The sequence below is a fragment of the Acanthaster planci genome, linkage group LG02, assembly GCF_054643075.1.
Source record: "Acanthaster planci isolate LZ-2023a linkage group LG02, COTS_SCS, whole genome shotgun sequence".
In the NCBI taxonomy this organism is placed as follows: domain Eukaryota; kingdom Metazoa; phylum Echinodermata; class Asteroidea; order Valvatida; family Acanthasteridae; genus Acanthaster; species Acanthaster planci.
The window spans coordinates 11,015,588-11,038,423 of record NC_141778.1 but is presented as its reverse complement, the minus strand read 5'-3'; the positions used below and the strand labels follow the sequence as shown (position 1 = coordinate 11,038,423).

Here is a 22,836-nt window from a genome sequence, read left to right as displayed (position 1 = left end):
TTGCTGTTCCCAAAGAACCTTGGAGTCAAGACACGCTTCATTTGGGGCAATGCAATAGGTCAACCAGTATCATTTATCAGGTTTCACTTGTCTCTACCTTTGTAAAAGAGAAGAGAATTCTTTTTTTTAATGGTCAATAAAGTTCAACGTAAACACTAACATTAAACTCCTCTTAGGCCTACATTTCCAGTATGGAACACATACCTGCATATTTACACAATTACACATCTACCTGTACATTTGGCAAGTCAATCAAGTTCCCACCTCCCCCTACCATAGGGCTAGCTCAATGATCCTACAGGCACCTTGTCATCATCTATAGAAGTGTAAACACTCCAAATGTATCATGTACAATGTACATGCATCACAAGACAGGCCAGATTTTTGACGGTATATATATTGAGCTAGGTAAAAACAACCAACTTTTTTTTTTGATAAGTGCTTCTGCAAAAATTCCACCAGTTAAAAACAAATGATAAAGTAGATTGGTATCATTTTAAATTACATAGTTTTTTTTACATACGAACGTCCGTAGTTAATTCTACAGTTCTCATATGATTCTTATTTTTGGCACCGGCCAAGGAAAAACCTTTATGAAGCCTCCGACCCTGTCTTGAATTTCATACTTGGAGGAAAAATAAACTGAGGTATTTCCAAAGGAAAGCAATTAGTATCTTACCCACCTTTTCATCGACAGACCAAACCTTCCTTCAATTAAAAAAAATGAGAATCATAGAAATAACTCCAGACGCTCTAATAAAGCCACACACAATGCAAATTCAGTTCCTTTGAAAATGAAGAAAATAAACAAAAGTAATACGTAAAATACCGTAGCCACACCGATCATGTCCAAATAAGGCATCCACTTTACCTATCGTTTTCATAGAGCAATTTTTCGAAATAAAATATGCATATACTGCGCTATACACTTAGTGAACGAAATGCGACATAAGCGGAGATTTTTTTACAATTAATCAATTATTTACTGGCATGAATATAAACAAGAAATTTTAGTTTTCATCACTTTGTTACTGCTAAAAGTCTTTTCAAGTTGCATTAACGCTGAGTACTGATTGAAGCATGCATGCATGCATACAGACATCTTGAAACTAAGCAGGCAGAATGGGTTCGCACTATAATCCATCAGGATAATTATACATCCATTGAAACCGTATCACCCTCAGGGAAAAGATCACCCTACCCAAGCCAATCACTCAGATACATTTAACTCGTCTTCACTTTGAAGAAAAAGCTTTTTGCCAAATGGACCTCGGAAATTGAGGTCAGGTAGGCTGATATTTTTTATTCAGATAAATTAGGATAATTTTAAAAGCAACAAACAATATCCGTTCAACAATTGTTTTGATTTCACTGTACTCAAGTTGGTCTACCCAAGGCTTTTAAATTTTATTACCGTCTTCATTTGTCAACTTCAACTTTTTTGGAATTATTTCGCTGTCGTCTTTCACATACAGAGACTATACCAAGTCCATTAATTCAGGCTGTTCGTCTCGCTGACCGTTCAACTTCTCACTGTCAAAGTGATCAGTGCAAATGACTATTCTTTTTGAATGAAATCATGGTTTACATTAAATTTTGTCTTCACAGATTGATTTTCCTATGAATTTGCATTTCAACCATAAAGGCAAGTCTCTTTCATGATGAGCCGTTACGTTGTCCCATCAGTGTGGAACTTGTATTTTAAAGCTTGGTGTCTTCTGGTACATTGAGTGCACTAACAGTGGAGATTGTCGCGGGCGTGTTGGATCCGTGTGTGTTATTTTTGGAAGCGGACGGAGCTCCTTTTTTCGGCTTCTCTTTTGGTCCTTCCAACTTCTCCTTCCACAGACCTCGGACCCTCTTGTTGAGGCAGAAGGCGATGAATATGAAGACACCTTGGAGGTAATTGAGGATGATGTAGATGTAGGAGAAGGCCAGGATGCCCGTTACTGACTGAGATACGAAGCCAAATAGCCAGGTCACGCCAATGAGAGTGCACAGCTGGTAAAAATTAGAAGCAATCCAATAAAGATTTGTCGTTATTATTATTATTGTAGGTTTATTCAGTCACATGTTTGCTGCCCAAGGGCTGAACTACACGGTGATTTTTGTACAAGTTTTAGCCACTTTTTGTAGTAAAACAAATCAAGCAAATTTTGCCTAAGAGACGAGTCCAGTGTAGTATCTGTGCGGAACTAGCACGACTACTTTTATCCAGAGCTGTTTTAGAGTTGTAACATTAGTGTCTCAATTGCTTGAACCAAAATGATGGATTATGAGCCAGTCCACATGGACATTTAGAATAAATAGTTGCATCCTGTATATGCTGGGTTTGGAAACTTTGGAGCTTCTTACCTTGGAATAGATGGCGACCTCCTTTGTGGCGCCTTCAATCCTCCCTTGCCTCCGAACGATCTGTGTGGCGCGCCTTCTCTGTCTGAGTCTAACCACCGTGACAACATACAAGCTGGTGCTGGAAACAAGACTAATCCCAACTGGCACAACAAAGACGACCAGACGCACGGTGGCGTCAGTGATCCAGCAAACAGCACCCTCCGAGTAGATCACGGGCAGACTGGTGCAGTCACAGTACTGGAGAACCAAGCAGATGATAACGATAGCAAAAGGCATGCCCCAGGCCAAAGTCATGTAGGCCACCAGCGTCCAGTTAACACCTGATGACAACTCCTTTCTCTGTATCAGCGACGTCAGGGAGCGCTCGACGTTGACCGCAATCACAGTCATGAAGGTGAAAGCGGCTAACCAGGCGAAGTGCGCTAGCACCGCCCCGAGCACGCAAGCCGTTGGATTCCAAGCCAGGTAGCCGGGCACCAGGAACATCAAAATGGCCGTGAATAGTGCCACCGTCAGGTTCATGACCAATTTGCCTGCAAGGCTCCGGAGCTCAGAAAAGACGCAGTACGTCACGAATGTGGCGGCTAGAGCAAACAGGGACAAACAACTGCCAACGAACGAGATCACACGACGGATGTATGGCTCCAAACCCTCTGGCGTCGGTCCAATAAAAGAGCAAACAACTGCTATGCCGTCGGGAAAGAGCACATATTCGCCATCCGATAGCCATGAGCCGGAAGCAGCAATCTTAATTGTACTATTCGATACTATGTGGTATTCGAGGTGATCAAGGAACAGCAAGGATGAGCAGTTCAAATCAAGGATTTTCAAGCAAATAAGGGACGCCTTCAGTTTAGAGTACTTCTGATCAATAGGGTTGGCATTATACTCTAGAACCTTCATCAATGTGTCATTATGGACTGGGATAAGTTTACTCCCGTCTACTGTGCTGTTAATACAATGGTTTGAAATGTTTAAGGCGAATGGTAAAAGAAGTGACACTTGGGAAATATTGCAAAGTAACGGTGATTCGTGAGGATCGAATCCAATAGCTTCAACGGCTTTGTCAAAGGCAAGCTCGAAGTCAGAAATATATGTGGCTGAAAGCATTACAATATATAGACTCTGGGCGGTGGCATTTGGGTCAGGTGCCTCATGCTGATGTTCCGAGGTAAACACACTCGACGTGCCAATTCCAAGGGTTTCTGACAAACAATTAATGGTGTTACTCATTGGGGTATCGGAAACCCGATCTTCGATAACACACTCATCCCCTGCAATTTGAAAACCGGCTGCGCACGTCAGAACGCGACACCTACCCAGGAACGGGTCATAGATCTGACGCTCAGAGCAAGACATTCCACTGGCAGATGAGGACGAGGCGAATTCGAAGAAAACCTCAATTGTAAAAATTTTATCAATAGGACCACAGATGGAAGAACAACCTCCCCAGGGCCAGGGATCGCAAAAGTCTTGGCATGTCTGATCATTACATGAACTCTCGGCTATCGGAGACTTCCCATTGCACATTGCACAGTGCGGGTTGCGGTATCGTATGTCACTGTCGTCCGCTTTGATTGGAGCGTAATATGCTTTACAGCCTTCTTCCAATACGCTCCCTTGGAACTCTTCCAAACATGTGTCTACCAGATAAGCGGGACATTCCCGTATGAACAAGTGGTCTTTGGGTGGGGTTACAACCCAACCTTTAATTGGTAGGAATAGGTCAAAAGTAGGGTGATACCTGATGGAAGACTCCCTGACGCTCCCAGAAGCGGATACATTCCACAATGTCACGTATTCTATTGATCTTCCGTTGCATATGGCACAGTAGATGTTCTTAAAATCCACACCTTTCTCGTCATACACCGGCAGCGATCCAACAACGTCTGTGTTATTCAGAGGTCTCTCGCATAAATCACGTGTGCCCTCGTCCACCCAGCTGATTGGGCAACGGTTGACTGCCACGTAGCCAATATGAGTGAACTGACTGCCTGGCACCCAGATACACCCCAACTGCTCAATGGTGAAGCCTCCACGCTCAAGGCTAGGTGGTTTGGGATCGCACACATCTTTGTAGTCGTAGCAACAGTCGTCAAAAAGAACACAGGCATCGTCACATTGACAGTAGTGGAAAATGTCATCACCCGAGCCATTGATTGGATGCTTCTGCTCGCATCTACCGCCACAGAGCTGCTTTGAACCACAGAGATATCCCGTGTCGTTATACTCAGTGACACCTTGGGCCGGGAAGAATAATTGAAAGTCACTATAAGTCACATTTACTGCAGTATGCTCTTGTCTACTTTCCATATTTCTTACTTTTTTGAAACATCCAGCCTACGCGGACATTGTTGGTCAGTCATTCATAGTGTTTGAAAAAACAGAAATATGTACTTTGAAGAGGTAAAACAGTGTCGTTTTACTTCACAACAGTTTCGTTTGAGCGTTTCGGTCAATAAGGTTGTCGTGAGTTTGCAGAGGGCAACCTCCTAAGAGCACAAAACTCCTTTCTAATTATTAACTCTGAGTAAAAATGGATTCAGCAAGATATCCATACCAGTGAAGCATTCCAGTGTGACGTAGTATTGACAGTCTCGCAGCGAGTAATGCTGGCACTCAGTCAAACTTGTCTCGTTCCCAAAGCAGCCGATGTCGGCGGACAGCGAATAGTTGGGTCGATGCTGCGGTTCCATGTCTTGGAGAGAGACCCCTTCGTATCTCAGTGCACGATCGGAATAACCGAGTTCGCGGCACATCACACGTCCAGCTCTCAAGAGATAGAAGCTGTTGCCACAAATGGCGCTCCATTCGTGTACCGGGCCACAGCGGCCTTGTACAAGCTTTCTGCGATCGTACGTCTCCCCAACCTGCCGCAGTTGGAATTCGGGCATACCTACACAGGCAAAGATTGATAAATCAGTTACTACAAGAAGAGACAGAAAAAGATCTACGCACTCCAAGTCTGGCCAGAATGCTGAGGTCATTCCAGGGTCGTCATCTGAAGGTTTCAAACAAGATCCCTTCAACATATCTAAATAGCCAATGTCTGTTACCATTGAGGCCAACTTTTGAAGGACAAATTGTAGTACTCCAATACGACTACCCTCTTAACAGACTGAGGCAACAACACGAAACATCACTATCGTTTGTCTAGACCCACACAAATATGACGCACTCGTGCGCGCAGAATACGGCCGTTTCACAGTAGTGCGCCACCAAGAATTTGCAACGCATTGGCCTATCACAATGCGCGAAATTTGTCGACCCAATGCACGTTAGAAAATGGTCGACAAATTTCGCGCGTTATGATTGGCCAGCGTGTTGCAAACTCTTGGTGGCGCACTTTTGGGAATCGCCCGTATTGACGACACTTAAGTGCCTGCTTGTACGTACTACGCACGGGACCTTACGCACAACCGCATTACGTTCTCGGCTAGGCGTACGTTCCTGGGTTGCCGTACACACTTTTTAAACTCACCTGAATATCCACAGGATAACCAGAGGTCATTGTCATGGGAACATGGCGGCCCATCTCCAGGGAAGCCAAAATTGAACTCTGCTAGGCTGCAGCTTCCTTCAAAGACGCTATCTGGGCTGAAGAAACAAGACTCTGCAACGACTATTCGGCTAGATACGTTTACCAGCGACAACTCATCCGTCCGTTGAGCCCCAGCCTCACTATGACCACACACAAACGGGAACCCAAGCCGACGGCACATTTGGTAGGCGGCTGTGGTGGGTAGGTACCGGTCATAACAAATGGCACGCCAGGGTGAGTCGGGGGACCAGCGTATGAGCACTCGACCCTCGTTCGGGGTAGTGGTGTTCACGAGTTGAATGTCAAGTTGGTCGATATCTTGAGCATCTGGTATTCAATTATGTAAACCTTATCAATATTTTAGCGTTAAAATTGCTCGTCTGAATGAAATGTGACTCACCTTTGAAAATGAGTCTTGAGTCACCAGAGCCACTTTTTGAGTTTTCATTTTGTATTGGAAAGAGCAAATTGAGTTTTTTTTATTATTTATCACTCAGTTTAGCATCCTGACGAAAGTGGATACTTCATGGAGAAAAATGCTAGGGGCAGTGTTGTAGTACTCGTACTCGGTACACGTACTCTAGTACTACTCAAGTACCGTTTTCAGAGTACTCATACTTGTACTCGGACATCCAAGTACTCGTACTCGAACTACAGTTCTTGTACTCGGGCTACAAAATACTCGGAACTCGACATCCAAAAATTGTACTCGAGCGTCAAAGTACTCGTTTTCGATTAACAGTACTCGATAAAAAATCCTTTAAGTTAACTTACCACGGCCGTTAAAATAAAGTACAAAAATGTCGACTCCAATGACCCGATATTCGATACGGTTCTGACAAAGAGAAGGCCGAACGTGAGACAATTAACGTATACGACCCATTTGCCGTCTGTGCGCGTAGTTAACCAATAACGTACGCAATTTATATTGTGGTACTCCAGAATTTACTTGGGCATTGGTAGTCTGGTTCTTGGACCCGAAAATTCTAACAACGAACCCAGCATACATAAAATCACAAGCTTGATCGAATCAAAATCAATCAAAGTGGCTCTTGCGACTTAAGACTCATTTTCACAGAGTGGGTCACAAATACGCTGCTGTACGTGCCTCGAAAAACAACGAAAGCCTTCGTGTATATTTCAATCATTTCACTAACTTTCAAAAATGTAAGCAGAAAATTTGCTTTCCAATTCAATGAAAGGAACGAGCTAGTTTCCATTTTTCTCTAAAATTCGTTATTCGTCATTTGAAAAACAAGGCAGCAGCTAGGAGTTAAATCACTGAGTTGGTTTATAGTCATGTCCATTCGTGTCTGTCCTGCAGTTGCTGCATTCAAACTGATAGCTACTTATTCCAAATTTTGCAACGCTCACTTTCAAACTCTCTTCCTTTTATGGGCAAAACACCCTAAGTCAGTGTTAAGCTATGATCATCAATGATGCTTTAACCTTAAAGGAACCGGTTTGTTTTGGCCTATCTCACAGCAAGGGGCGGATTCCCACCCCCAAGAACTCGGCTGTGCCACGCCTGATTTTTTTTTACTTGGCATGCATTATCAAAACATACAGTACTCCAAATATAAATACATATCAGCATTTAAGTATAATAAACAGAACCATTGCTTGAAAGGCATATCCCGCTTAAATGCCAAATGACTGTGTTTAATTCTTTCAGCACGATTTAGTATCCCCTCAACTCATACAATCATCAGACTTGAGAAACAAAAACATTGCATTTGAAAACAAATACACATTAGACCCTAGAAAAGAAAAAGAGACGAACATTTTATAAATGTATATAGTTTCTCTACCTCAGCACCTTCCCATGAGTATACAAATTTCAGTTATTGATATTTTCCACATTTGTGTTTCTTTCTATAGTGTGTAGGTTGTTAAGCTGGAACTCACTGCATTTTGGAGTGACTTTCAAAAGTCTTTTTCACACTATGTATTCCGGACAAGGCCAAAAGCTGATTTTGTCAAAAGGGATATTAAAGTCATCCCTTTTGACAAAATCAGCTTTTGAATTGATGTTTTTAAGTTGTAGACACGACAAACAAGTTAATTCGACAGCAAAATGTATTTTGTATTTTACATACACAGTTTCTGCAACGAACACGTTAAAATGCCACGTAGCTATGAAACATGGAAACAGTGACTGAGGCTTAACAATTTGCAAATTACTCATGTTTCAAAAGCAAATTGCTTGTGCATTTAAAGCACAAGCACTTTGAGCCGTGCTGCAGGAAATTTGAGTCGTGCTGCAGCCGTTGATGTTGAGGTTCGTTTTGAGGTTTAGTTTAGAAAGCAGGTTTCTGACACAATAATTACTTTGATTTTTTGTACTTTTTAAATTTGTTTCAATTGCTTTCAGAAGAAAAGAAATTATCCATTGTTTTACATGTGTATTAACTCCTGTATTAAATCCAAGTTGGGACAACTTTTAGCAGCATGTGGCTCGCATTGGGCTATGCATATCTTTAAAATTTCCTTTAAAAGTTCCAATAACTTAAACCGGAAATTAACAGGAAACAAACGTGCACCGTTATAGAGTCGGAAAGTTGACCTTTGATGGCGTGCTACCGGAACCCTTGGATAGGAAAATCAACGTGCAAAAAATTTGGAATTTATATTTTTCATTCAATTGACCTATCACTTCAATGAGAGTGAAAACAACGCACGCGGCTGAAAACAAACGTGCATGAACAAGATGTAAGTACGATACCGCCGGAATTGGAATGTCGTTAATGAAATTCGTTTTTACCCATCTCCACGTGACTTTTCCTAAATATTACTTGAGGAAAACAAAGGTAAACTTCAAGATGAATGTTTCATGGGGTGGTTTTCCGTTAGAAATCATTCTTCCAAAATTTATTGAACGTTGTGGGACAGCCTCAAGTAAAAGTCCCCATTAGGGGACCGTGGGAGAGTTCCGAAAGCTCACGTGATCTTTGAATTTCACTTTCACTTTCTATGTCGTTCAAACGTCCTCTGCCCTTGGTATGGAATTCTCACGAAAGATACTCACCGAGAGACAGTAGTTGCGTTCGCACGATGTCCAGATGAAGGAGAAGCATGAAATATGCCGCTATCAGCCCCACTTCCATCACGTACCAAAACCGGTTCCTCAAAAATGGCGTCCACAATTTCAATGCTGTGTCTTCCTTTTACAGGACCACCTTTCCAAAGATCTCCAGGGCGTCCGTGATCAGAATACACCGAAACTGCAGTCGTGGAAGATTTCATTTAAAATACAGAGATAGAAGATGTTGACAAACAAAAATACTGATGGTCTCTACGTGCTTTCCGTTATTCCAGCTGTTTTTGTTGTTTGTTGTTGTTGGCTATCGTTTTTTGTTATTGCTGTAATCAACTTTCTGGTAGCTATTATTATTTCTATTAATGCTACTGTTGCTATAGCTGATCCTATGGTCCTCGTTCTTGTTAAGTGGTTAGTTTCAACGTCTGTTAAGGTACTTAGTGGATAAAATTGATATCCAGTTGAATTACGGTTGTGAAAACTACAAGAATGTGGATGCAGTTGACCTGAAGTACAACTTTTTTTCCTCTCTGAAAGGGCCTTTTGTATAAATGCTCTTAACCACACCAATTACCATTTTCTAAAGGTTTTAGATAATAACCGGAATTGGCCCTTGACATTGATTGACGAGGCCACCGTCTTCCATCCTTTAATCTTCCCAATTCGGCAAAAATTGTCGAGTCAAGAATGAAAGATTAAAAAACACGGATGACACTAACAGGTGGCTGTTCGTTCCCTGTGCATAAGATGAACTGAATCGTTGCACAGATTTTACGCGGACGGTTTTGAAAATTTAAATGTAGCACATTTACTGGACTGAACTGCACAAAATGTGATTGACAGAACTATATGTACCAGTTAGGACACCTTTTTAGTCCTCTTTCCATCCGAGGTTTCGTTTCAATTTAGCTTAAAGCAACTACCGACTCCCCTAGTTTGCCCCAAACATGTAGCCTCCTTGAGGTCGGTATGTGTGAATGATGAAGGAAACTATACAAAATATTCAATATACCACTATTAGTTTGCTTACAGAAACTCATACTTTTTACATACTTTAATGTGAAAGTTCTGTTTGTTCAGAAATGGATTTGAAATGTCAGCAAGCAAAATGACAGCGAGGTCAGGGTCACCAACTTTTTTTTCGGATCACGCAAGTCATTCACATTGCACTGAGCTATCATGCAGAGCGTTGGATTCAGGATGGGCTGCAATACTGCTATTGAATTCCTCTTCCGGTTTGCTTTGTCCCTTTGTTTTGCTGTGCGGTTAGGCCCATAGCATAGGCCCAATTGTTTCATCAAGGGCACTACTGTCGGCAGCGTTTTGTACAATTGCGTAGGAAGAGAAGCACACTAGATCTGAGTTCAGAGAAATCCTGCCTTGTGTAGAAAGCAGTTGTTTTGTAAGCATTCGTTGTGCCTGATAACGTTGTCGCTTTTCATTCTTAGAGTCTGGTCACCATGACAAGTGATATGTCCTTTAACTGTTACTGAAACATGTGGGGTCGGCATAGTTCTTTTTTGTGTTTGTCCAGCTTGATCGCAATTTCGAAACTGAGTTTTGAACACAAGTAGAAGCTGTCAGTGTTGCGCAGGAACCCAGGTGAGCTACGTTGAATTTGGATCGTGTGCATTAAGATATCTACAGTCCCTGTAGAGGCATACTACTGAAATTGCAGCCAGAAGGCCTTTTGAAAAAATTACACGTTTGTGATTGTTTGTTTTAAGAGTCTTTTTAGAGCACATGTATGTGTAAATAATTAAGTGTCATACTGTTATATGAATCCAGAATAATTAGCAACACCGCCTATGCATGCATTGCTGATTTAGATTTTTATACATGTACGTATATCAACGACCTGGTTAAGATTTCCCTATAAAAGTGCCAAGGTGTTAAGGGTGGATGTGATATTCAACCTAGAATGAGATTTTGGCAGGGATTATCCAAAATCACACCTGAGCCAGAAATCACATTCAGTATTATGTTGTTAAAGTCTAACTCAAGGTGTGATTTTGTACTGTCTTGGATGTGGTTTCGGGCTCGGATGCCATTTAGTGTTGTAGATAATCCTTACCAAAATCATGTTCAGGCGAGTCATCTTTCCATTTTGTTGGGAAATCGTATCCAGGCCGTTGGGTCAAGGCTGATTTACATGTCCTTCATAGTAACTCCGTGATCTATGGAGGTCACAAAATTATGCATGCATGATTCACTTGCGCAATGCAATAATTGGCTTCAATTATTTTGGAGGTACAATGTAGATTGGCCACCCAACAGTATATAATAGATCCTGAAAATCAACACGAGAGAAAAAAGCGGCAATTGCTTTCCACAAATAACCGAGCCAATGTCGGAAACACGCGAGGTCAAAATGTTGGGTTGATGACGTCATGGGGAGAAAGGCACAGCAGTCAAGCATGAAGCATGCGTAAAGAGACATGTAAGCTGGCATAGTTGCTGCCCCGGAATGCATTAAAATGAGTTTTGATGACGTGTAGGAAATGCAAAATATTATACATTAATCTCCAAGATGTATGAACAGGGTTTGCGGATACACCATGTGGAAAATATTTCTTTTGAGTATGTGTGGTTCTGAAAAGGACCAGTGACAGTGAGTGCTCTGTCCATGTTCAGGACTGATGCAAACCAACTATGCTGCTGATTATATGCTGTGGGTAATCACTGGGGCCTGAGAATTGGAATCCAAGCTATCTGGGTACTGGGGCGTGAAGGCGGGAACTGTGCTGAGAGCTGCTGTGGCTGCTCATTGGCGCGTGTCAGTTGGTGTTAGGGGGCTGGAGAGAGTGCCGGGTGTAGGGGACCCATGTGGCACTGAAGGTTGGGAGTCCGTGGGTATAGGGGACCCGTTGGACAGGAGGGGGCGCTAAATATCACTAATGTTGAAGCCGCCGATGTCTTGGGGGACCGTCTTGCTCTTGAAGATTTCAATGGCCTCGCAGATACGTCGGTTACGCCATTGGTCGATGCTGGCGATAAGATGTGCTTCATGCCACTTGATAGCATGGTCTGTTTCATGTGAGTGTTTAACAATGGAAGATGGACAGAGCACTCACTGTTCGAAACGTCAACTAACCTGTTCTGTTCAGAACCACACATACTCAAAAGAGATATTTTCCTCATGGTGTATCCGTAAACCCTCTACCTTATCGTATTCCACCATGCAAACCTTCAAGAGCTAGAGAACACTCGTGTTCACGTGCAGTGTGGCAACACAGAACAACGCGGTCAGCGTAGGAGTCCAGCACCCAGACCTGAATCTTTGGCTGAATTGCGGGCTGCCTTGTAATGTGTGCACACGTGAACCTTCTAAAAAAGTCAGCAACCCACATGCGGACTTGTTTATTGCCGAGGCTACAGTTTCAATGTGTCTGAGAAAAAGGGATAAAAATACATATGGGATTCTTCTCATGAAAGTGAGTACATTCAGTTCCTATGAAAGTAACCATTTAGTCGTCGATGAATGAGGACGACGACACGGAACCTTACAATGTTGCAGGGCTACTGTGGTGGTCCCAAACCTGACCGTGCCGGTCCAGCAGCGTCAGCACAGCACTGCCGTCACCGGCAGATGCAACACAACACAAGCAGTGGGCGAGGCTTATGCGTCACTTCTCTCAATTTGGAGTGCTTTTGCAGACACTGGGTATTGTCAAAGCAGTCCTCAAAAATCCTTGGCATATTATTTTCTGTCTGCGACAATCGGGAAAGTTTAAAATCAACCGTTATCGCGCTGTCCGGGAACGATTGGTTCAACGCGTTATTGCACGGAAGCGTCGAGACCAAGTCTCAGTGTACGGCTTACGAGATTCCGAAACCACAAACTGCACAATCCCGGAGTATGTTTTATTTTATGGAAAAATACAATAAATCATGCAATTAAACTTGATGGATGGAAAAATCAACGAAGTGGACAAGAGCCGCGCGAGAACATTGCATTTATGCTTGTTGCTCTGCAACAAGACTAGCTTGAAAGATTGAGCCAACACACTATTTATAACCGTAACCTCCTAGGGTGATGTAAAGTCACTTTGAAAACAAGGAATTTGGGACTGTTAGGGTTACATGATCAGTGTTTCTAAAATCGGAGCGAAAAGGGGACTCGCTGAAGCCCCGTTTGGGACGTTTCTTCGGCAATAAATGGGAAAGGTGTTCAATTTTTTTTTCATGTTAATTTTGAAAATTGGTCTTGCCACTTATTGCTTTTAGGTTATAATTTGGGAATTAAAGTTTTCTTTCCCCACCTCTTTAAAATTTAAGACTCGTTACAGCACCCTTACATTAATATGAACGTTGAAGAGCAACTCAAAATTAACTGTAGGGAAAATAAAGGTGTTCCTTTAATTGTTAAAATGCTTATTCAGATTTTTTACATTTTGTACGGCGGTGTTAAATTAATATACAGCACGTGGGCCAGCAATGAAGTCACTTGCACAAGTTCATTGCCCTTGTGGCCTACCTGCGAGTAACAAGAAGAGGCTCCAATTTCCCTTAGCCTTTGGTTTCAGGAAATAGCACCCTCTGTTGGTCACTCGCAGTCCCTCTTGGAACATAGGTGTGCATTATTCTCACCGCTAGTTTATGCATGTGTAATGTCATTTTTATAAAAAAGCTAATAAAAGAAAACCTAAAGAAGTCTGAAGTGTCTGGGATAAAAAAAAAACATGTAGTCGAAACCTTTTAAGAGTTTGTCGCTCTATTGTTAATTTCTACAAAATTCAAAATACGCACAAGAAAAGCTGCACCCTAAACCTGATTGACACAAATGTTCTGCATGCATGTAAATTGTAAAATGACATTTACGTACGGTAATCAGAAGGCTTTCGGTTTTAGATGTAAGCTCCAGTCTCCATGAAGAGTTTGAGACTTCAAATCGGCACACAAAAGTTATGCAGACGAAATTTCCAGAAATATGAAAGTATCAGATTCGTACGCGTGTCACAGACAAGTTTCAGTTGAACTGTGTTTCCCTCCCATCGTCAAATCGTTTTGACTCTAAAGGCAGAGAAAATAAATACGGCCAAGGTAATATTGCTGGTACATCCAAGTTCGGATGGCAATAAGTGTTTTGTTAAGACCACGATAAAGTCCGGCTATGGGCGGGGAATAATTTTTATGATTCCATCAAATGCAATCTGCCGGTATCTTTACAGGTGAAATCCACTGATTTACCTTGAGATTTCATTTTTTTTAAATCCTCCCTTGGCACAATTGACGACACGGGTCAGTTCATAAACACGTTACAAAGGCAAAGAAGTCACGTGCGGGTAAAACTGCCGGTGGTTACCATCATAGAGACATGCTTTTTGCTATTTTATAACCTTGAACAAGTGTTTCTTCAGTTGACAAAGGAAAACAACAAAACGCCTACACCAACGCAAGAAGGGCAGTTTGTCAACATTCACATAAAAATGAGGACAAATTCGATGGACGACCATTTGTCGAGTACTTGCCAATTTTCCCGATAAGCTGGTGACAAGATATATCCTGTGTACCGGGTGAAAACAACTAGTGGCTAGTGTGTGTCGCACTTGGCACAAAATTAAACAGCGGTCATAAAGCTGCTTTGTGACAAATAATACTAATTTTGTTATATTGCTACCTGGCTAAGCTGGGATGTAACTAAAGTGGATGTAATTGAGCTTCATGCGATAGCGATTTTTCAATTTGACATATCTCTGGGTAAAGCCTTTTTTGTTTTATAAGGACGATAAGGCTGTACTCTCAGCCGGATCACCCTTTCAAGCGCTAAAAGCTTTCTGCAGACTGGAAATAACCGGAAAAGGACAATTGGCATTGATTGATGAAAATCTTTCACCCTTTAGGCTTCCCAATTACTCTGTTGTTTTGAATCAAGCCTGATTATGCAAAGAACTGGTTGTACGTTCCCACGCATAAGATGGACTGGTCCACCATTCGGCACCCTAATGTATTTAATATTACAATCACATCAGTATTGAATATTTTGTAAATCTCAATTAATGTTTTTACTGGCATTGAATTATACGAAATTTGAGTGAGAGAATTACTCACCAGTTGGCACGCCTTTTTAGTCATTTTTCCTTTATAAGCTAAAAATCAGACTCTAGCTTCCTCGTTTGCCCCACACTTGGCGTCTAAAACAGCAAGTACATGTGCATTTGGAAAAAGGTCGAGTTATTTGAAAAATTTTATTATGGAAAACATTTAAGACCATCATTCTGCGTGCAGGAAATCGACTAATGGTTAACAAAATGACTATCGCTCGAACGCGCCCTCAGTTTTCTGTACTTTACAGACCCATACATGTGTGAACCCATAAGGGCTCGCAATGTGTTCTACAAACGATTAAAGGCATCTTTCCATGGGTGTGTTCGATTAGCTTCCCTGAATACATCAGTGTTACACGCAAGGGAAGCCTCAAAATGAGGCTAATCGAACGCTGCAGTGTAATCGCCAAGGCATTTAGGGAAAGAGGTCAAGTCCCCGCCACGTTCCATCATGCTCATGCTCGAACAGTCAACCGTTGCGTCATTACACTCGAGCAGCCTCCAGAGACTCGCTCGCCAGCCGGGGTAGTGGTGGCTGATGACACCAGAGCAGGCACGAAGATCACGTGATGGCTAAACGAACGCTCTCGTGTAAGTTTGACTTACACGTGTAAGCTAATCGAACGCACTCCATATGTACGTTTTTGGAGTGCAAGTTACGTACGCGATGCACTCATGCGCTTCACTTTCACGGACACAAAATCGACTCCATTAACGTAACACACGTGTGCGTTGCGCTCGGCCGTCAAAATAGTCCCAGGAGCAATTTTGACAGATACAATGGCGCAAATGTTTACGCGCGTTTTTAAGGTCTCGTCATTACGAAGTGGCCTCAAGAAGATACATGGGCGTGGGGTATATACAGAACGAAGAAGCTCAGTAATAAACTTGTCTGTAATTCTCGAGATATCCAAACATCCAGCAAACAGAAAGATTGTGCCCCCTCTGTAAATTTCATGTGCTGCGTTTCCATGTCTTTCTTCCGTCTGTATAAATAGATCATCGTTCGCAAACAGATCTTCGTCATTTCTACAAGAATGAAGACTAATTTCTGGAATATTGTCCTGACTATTTTCGGTCTTGCAACCCCGAGCTTCCATCAGCTTATGCCATTAACAGGTACGCATACATCTCCAGCCTGCATGAACTGTTTGAAATTGTATCTTCACACCTTTGCTCTTACAGCATTTCATCTAGTAGACCCAAAATTAAAACGGGCATCCGTTAATGCAGGGCTCTTCTTGTGGCGAACAATGTGCACCTTGAAAAAGATTGCCACCATCTATTTTGACGACTTCAATTATCTTAGTATGTGTTTGATTTGATATATTGCGCACTCCGCACTGTTTCTGCTGCCTTTGAACATCTGTACACAAACTTTAAACCCTTTTGCTACAAGGCTCACAGTGGCTCTTGTAAATTGACAAATTTCATTACATCTGGGTTTGTTACTCAAAAAAAGCTTTAGTAAGCCTTTGGATGTTTTTTCTTCAGGCCGGATTTCAACTGATCATTTCCGCTTGATCGGAGGACAGGACCTCAATGAAGGCCGCTTACAGATTGCACATGCAAATGACGGGTCGTGGTCAACCGTTTGCACCGATGTCAACGCCATTAACGATGCTATCGGGTTTGCGCTATGCGCCCGTCTGGGTTATCAGGTCGCCTGCAAGTACGGAACGGGGGCCGAGTTTTCTAGCCCAGATGTCGATCTCGGTTCGGTCGAGGAGGTGAGCTTTGGAAATTGTGATATTGGGTCAACGTATACGGAGCAGGACTGCGACATTACCGGAATCCCATCTGTGAATGGCGCGTGTTCATCGAACACCCAAGATTTGTGGCTTCACTGTACATCCGGTAAAGCTTCTAGTATTAGTAAAATAAATGTTTACTGTATTGCAATGTGAGGTTTAAGGAAGTTTCAAGGACATGACAAGACAGGAAAGTTACAGGGCAACTTTTTTCCAGCTACCAGAGTATCGCTTTGCAATAGCTTTTTTTCTGGGACTAAAAAGCACTTTGGGTTAATGTATAAAATTTGTTGAGAAACCCAACACTCTTAGGTCTGCTAAATAATAGATAATGCAATTTTGTCTCTTATTTTTCTGTTCCTTATTTTCCATAGTGAGAGAGATCAGTTCTTTCAATAACCTCGAATATCTTTTAAAAATCCTGAAAAAATATTCCACAAAATCAAGGATATTGACCCCCAAACGGGTTAACAGCTGAAGTTGACTTGGAGCATGACTGTTGCTTCTGATCTTTGACCTTAGGCCCCGGTGAGCTCGAACTCCGTTTGGCCAATCCTCTGTCCTCTTTCACGGGGACAGTTCAGGCGCGTTGCCGGGGAAGTCAGGACTGGGCGTCTGTCTGCTACAGCTATTCTTGGGACCGCCGCGACGCAGAGGTGGCGTGCCGCCATCTTGGATTCTCTTTTGCTGCTGAAAGAGCGGTGATTTCCCTCGCCAACCTTGAGCCAACCTCGATCCCGTCGCGAGTTGTTATATCCGAGTTTGGGTGCGCTGGAAACGAGACTGATCTGTTGGAATGCCGACTGGGATTGACTCGCACATCTTGCACCAGTGTTCCAAGATTATCATGTGGTATAGGTAATATAACACTATGCTATTTTTCATAACAAAAATATCCACTGTAACCTAGGCAAAGGGGTGTTAGTGTGTTTAAAACAAAGGCTTACATTTGAGTGACTTTAACGTTCTGCTTCTGGGTAAACAGTCAGCAAATGTGGAAACAGATCATGTCAGCAACTTTGGAGACTTTTCTTTTGGAATGAAAATTGATTTTTATTTTTTACCTCGACATATGTAATTCTTTGCATTCTTTGCAAAGTTAATTAGCATGTAAATAACTTGGGCAATTCTATTCTTACTGAATGCCAGAAACAAGCGAGTACGGATCTCAGGTAGGGCTGTGTGGTAACCGTCACCTGTGCGGCGTAGAATGCTCCCAACAACGAGACACCACCTCCGTGCCCAGACGCGGATGTCACTGCGACGACGTATGCCTGATCTTTGGTGACTGCTGCTATGACTACGAAGAGAACTGTAACTCGGAGTCACGTGAACCTCCAACTTCCCTGAACGGGTTGCCCATTAACTGGTTCGGCTGCGTAGAAGTGCCGGGCTTCGATACTACATTCATGGGCTACTTCTTGGTGGAAATCTGCCCTGAAGATTGGCTTGGGAGTGGGATACGAGAAATGTGTGAATCGCCGGCGAATGATTCGGATGTTTTCCGGTCCATTCCCGTCTACAACAACATCACCTTTATCCAGTATAAGAACATCTATTGCGCGGTGTGTCATGGCGAGAGACACGACCAGGTGGTTCCCTGGAGCGTGGAGGCCCGTTATTCGAGTGATCGAGGGGGGCTACCATTTCTTCCAAATTTTGACGTAGGACCGCCAGCCTTCGGTACTTACACAGGCAAATTTGTAGTCAGGGCGCCAGATAGATCAGGGATTGAAATCCGCCAGTGTTCCACGCCAGCCATTGACACCTGCTTAGAGGAATACCGCGGGAGCCTGACTGAGCAAGGTTGTAAGACGTATTCTGCGTCGATGGCGTACCGGCCCTCAGCATTCTCGGGCACCATAACAAACTACCGCAATGCCTACTGCGGGAAATGCAACAACCTCACGCTTTCCCAGGGTGATTCATGCGACTACGACTACTGCGAGGAGTTGTGCGGTGATGACCCATGGGGGCGCTGTTTCAGGAGGTGTGCTGCTCCAGAAGGTTTCCTCACAATCGACGTGTTATTTAGCTTCAGTAGCCAGGGCAGCTCAATAGCTGGCGTCGACTCCTGCATGACAGGAGAGTTGTATGACCCCTTCCTCGGCAGCTGCCGGCTGCTGTCCTGCTCCTCGGGATACGAGATCATTGGTGATGAATGTGTCAAGGTTGTAGCGCCCCCCACGGTTGAACCAGATGCACCAAAGCCTGGTACTGTGACTGCATTTGCGTACAACTCAAATAATACAGTCAATGTTGACTTGGCGGACTGCCTGAGGGCGCTGCTTGGTCCAAAAACACAAGGCATTGTTTACTGGGATGCAAATCTTGATAGCGCGTCGGGAAATGTTGCAGTTAATTTCCTTACAGAAAATGAAACAACATTGTACGACGTGAGTGAGGCCCTGAATCTCCTCGTACACAGTAGTTGGTGTAATGCAACGCAGGTAGCTTTTTTCCTTGAATTTGAATATATCCTTCCCTTAGACCACTGCTTGAATTTTGTTGAAGTTGGCACCGATCTTTTTCAAGCCCATTTCGGTCAAGACATCCGTACAAAGGTTGTTCGCTTGTCACAGTTTAATTACAATACCTCGACAAGTGTATACAACTTCTTGAAGACTGACAGCGCATGTCTTGACAACAGTTTGACCTGTCCTATTTTAACCCTGAACTCTTCGGACATTGAGAAATCTGAAATTGGTAACGAAACGGTTGTCAAGTATATTCCATCCGGCCTTGTTTTGCCTCTTGGAATGTACGTTGTTCTTGCGGATGGGAGCGCAGCTGCATGCGCTGATGCTGTGATCCAACCCTCGACCCCTGGACCACCAACTACCACTGAACTGGCATATCGCTACTTGTACCTCGTTCTCACGATTCTGTCGCTTGTAGCGCTCGCAGCGACGTTCTTCGTGTATTCCTTGCTACCAACACTACGCAATTTAGCAGGCCGGTGCATCATGAACTTGGTTGTGGCACTTTTCCTGGCCAACCTCCTCTTGCTACTGAACGGGTTCTTTGTGGAGGTGCCCACACTGTGCTTGGTTGCTGCCCCCGTCATCCATTTCACCTGGCTGGCTGCATTCATGTGGATGTTGGCCCTGTCAATAAATGTGGCGCGTACCATCACCAGCAAAGTGGTCAATAAGTCTGAGGAGTCGGAAACCAGGCCGCTGTTGCTGTACATGCTCTTCTCCTGGGGAACGTCACTGGTGATCGTGGGAATTTGCATTGGGCTTCACTTTTGCCAATGCGTTGTCACCGGATCAATTTACGCCAGCGAGATAAGCTGCTATATCGTAAACCCCCAAGTCAACTTATATGCGTTTGGCATTCCAGTGGCTGTGACACTGACAGTCGGTATTTGTCTGTTCCTATTCACCGTTGTCAACCTCCGGATCTCGCGAAGTGCAACGAGAGTTGCACGTAACGAGACGAGAATGCAGGAGGCGAAAGTTGAATTTGTCATTTACACAAGGGTAAGTACTTACATTTACATGTGCAAGTATCTATAGACCTTTTTCTAGTGACGTCACGATCGTGCTGGACCTCTGATGTGTTGTGATGGTAGTGATCGCTTAGTGTTGTGATGGTAATATACTTATCCAAGGTAAACTCGTCAAGCATTTAGCGTTCGCACGTGCGCTTGCACCTGGTTGAAGCTGCCCGTAGGAATAAATACGATCACCGTGGTCAAGACGGTCCACACGGGGTGGTATTGTTTACATTTAGTCACGTGGGTGAAAAAGGTTTATTGGTATCGGCATCACAGCTTGCTGTAGGCCCTTCTAACTATTACGGTGCATCTCAAAGTGTCAATCACAACTCTTAGCTCTGTTAATATAATGTCATTACATACTACTTGTGACCTTTTGATACCCCTTACCATAAACATTTTGTAAAATATTATTTCGCAGTGCCGTTTTGGTACTTCATAAGAGTTCCACCATAACCGCGTAATAGCGGCAGCTCATGTTGGGCAAGCCTTTGGGACTCGTTCTCAATGCTCATTTTGCTTAGCTCACGCATTAAGACTTTCATCGATAACTATAGCCATGTTCATTTATTCAGTAATATTATCCCGCAGCTGAGCGTTCTCATGGGTATGAGTTGGGTCTTTGGCTTTCTGACCCAAGTCATCCAGGGCTACGCCATGTTGTTTGTCTTCGTCATCCTGAACTCCTTGCAAGGTTTTTTGATCTTCCTGAGTTTCTGCTTCACGGCCCGGGTTCGAAAACTACTGAGAGAGAAGTATGGCCGGAGACACCGCTCTGATGGGCGGAGGAGGACCCGGCGAAAACCCACCGATCTTGTCGACGCCTCGGGCACACACAGCCAGATAAATTCCCATCAGTCACACTCAGCCAACACTGATACAACTCTGGTGTAAAAAGGATTGGATATTGTCTGGACTTTTATGGGCCTATAAACTTGGACGTAAAGAGTCAATTAGTGTATAGCATGGTTTAACTTACAAAATTATTGAGAGCTAAACGAAGGCATCTGATGTAAGCAGAGCAGGGCCCTTTTCCAATACTCGACTTGGGCTCCGTCTCAGGCTTCGTTCCCAAAACCAATCCCCGATTGTGGGCCTGGAGCGTTTAAATCAAATAGGATTACTGTAATTTCTGGCTCTCTTGCATCTTATTTGATGTTTTGTGGCACTATTAGACTAATTACTACGCTTACAGCTTCAAAGTCATCTCGTCAAAAAACAGTTGAAGCCTGAGACGGAGCCGAAGTTGAGTATTGGAGAGCTTGTTATTATCACCAGCCTATAGTGCCACCAACTAATAGTCTAAATATGGTGAGCCAACGGTCTTCAACCTTGTCATTGCCTTTGTTCGGAGGTATATGACCCTTCAGTACTTAAGATTTTTTTGTAAAGGTATACGACGATATTGCTTATTAGTCGAACAAGACTTATTTCTGTAACTTCCCTCTTGGTATTGTCTAAAAAAATTAATGTAGCCTTTGACCTTTTCATTAGCATGTGAAATAGCAGTCAGGTTTATTCTTGCCGCCCTTTGTAGCTTGTGGTATACATGTAAATGTATTATACGCGAGTATTACGAACTTAAATGCATATCTTTTTAATGTAATTGTAGTTTCAAGTTTTGTATTGGTAGTGGATGAAACTGAGTATATTTTGAAAAAGAAATTAAATATATTATTGTAAGATATGGCCTATAAAACCTTCAACTATTTTAAGCCACACAAGGCCAAAAAAGTCTCCGGTTTCCGGTTAGGAGTTGGCTCTGAAATTGGTGCAGCGACGCGGCTTTTTTTTTACCCTCACTTTTTTGGCGGAAATGATGTACGTATAAAGTGCGATGTCCATCGCGACTGCATGTGCATGCAACGCCAGCCACTACCCTCACTAAAATAGACTGCCCCCGGCTTTTTAATTGTTCAAAAGCATTCACCTTGTACATGTACACAGGACATAAGACCACCTCATTTGTCTGGTTCCCAGATCTAAATGTATGATACAGAAATGACGTCATCTGAAAAAGAGTGCCCGACTCAATGTATCGGGAACTAGAGAGACGTCACTCCTTTACTGTACAGGATTACTCAACCGTAACCCATCGAAACACGTTAAAATTACACAGTTGAAGCATTTCAGTCTTTTAAGCAAGTTTGGCAGCTTTTTTACTTTTTTGACAACTTTTTTTTATTTTGCCGAAGCACAGGTCAACGGCGACGCGCTCGCTGACCTGAAGACTTTTTGGGGGCTTAACATTTAAGATTATTGAATTAAATATTTTTTAATTTTTACCAGTCGACTGTTTAAAATTTTCAATTTTGTATGTGTAATTAACACGGTATTGTGGACCAGGCTGAATGAATTTTTCATGTAAACAATATCAATAGCAAAATAGCAAAATTCAAAACTGTTTAAATTTCTCAGGGGGAAATTAAAAGATCAACTAATTTGCTGGAAGTCAACAGCCACCCCAAATAATGGTGTGCTAGTATAAAGTAGGATATGTACCTAAATCCTGATAACGAAGTGAACTCTTTACAAATGAATAAAATCGAATGTGTGCTATAAAGCATTTTGCCATTAGCTGATCGAAATTTCAATGGGTA

General features: G+C 42.9%; 2 protein-coding genes across 3 annotated transcripts; one reads left to right on the top strand and one right to left on the bottom strand.

Moving 5' to 3' along the window:
• Positions 1-58: 58 nt before the first annotated feature.
• Positions 59-13,942, bottom strand: LOC110978283 (uncharacterized). 2 transcript variants are annotated; one of them, XM_087132658.1, is made up of 7 exons: positions 13,762-13,942; positions 11,011-11,113; positions 8,925-9,120; positions 5,837-6,223; positions 4,916-5,251; positions 2,356-4,595; positions 59-2,001 (listed from the first exon to the last, which is right to left on the bottom strand). In XM_087132658.1, the coding sequence occupies exons 3-7, from the start codon at positions 9,001-9,003 to the stop codon at positions 1,702-1,704; spliced, it is 3,342 nt and encodes a 1,113-aa protein (XP_086988784.1). In that variant the 5' UTR covers positions 9,004-9,120; positions 11,011-11,113; positions 13,762-13,942; the 3' UTR covers positions 59-1,701. The 2 variants fall into 2 exon arrangements, with proteins under 2 accessions (XP_086988784.1, XP_022088851.2); XM_022233159.2 differs by lacking the exon at positions 11,011-11,113.
• LOC110978216 (uncharacterized) lies at positions 10,046-21,137 on the top strand. The gene is made up of 6 exons (XM_022233032.2): positions 10,046-10,538; positions 15,982-16,102; positions 16,478-16,840; positions 17,257-17,592; positions 17,884-20,219; positions 20,828-21,137. The coding sequence occupies exons 2-6, from the start codon at positions 16,021-16,023 to the stop codon at positions 21,128-21,130; spliced, it is 3,420 nt and encodes a 1,139-aa protein (XP_022088724.2). The 5' UTR covers positions 10,046-10,538; positions 15,982-16,020; the 3' UTR covers positions 21,131-21,137.
• Positions 21,138-22,836: the final 1,699 nt, after the last annotated feature.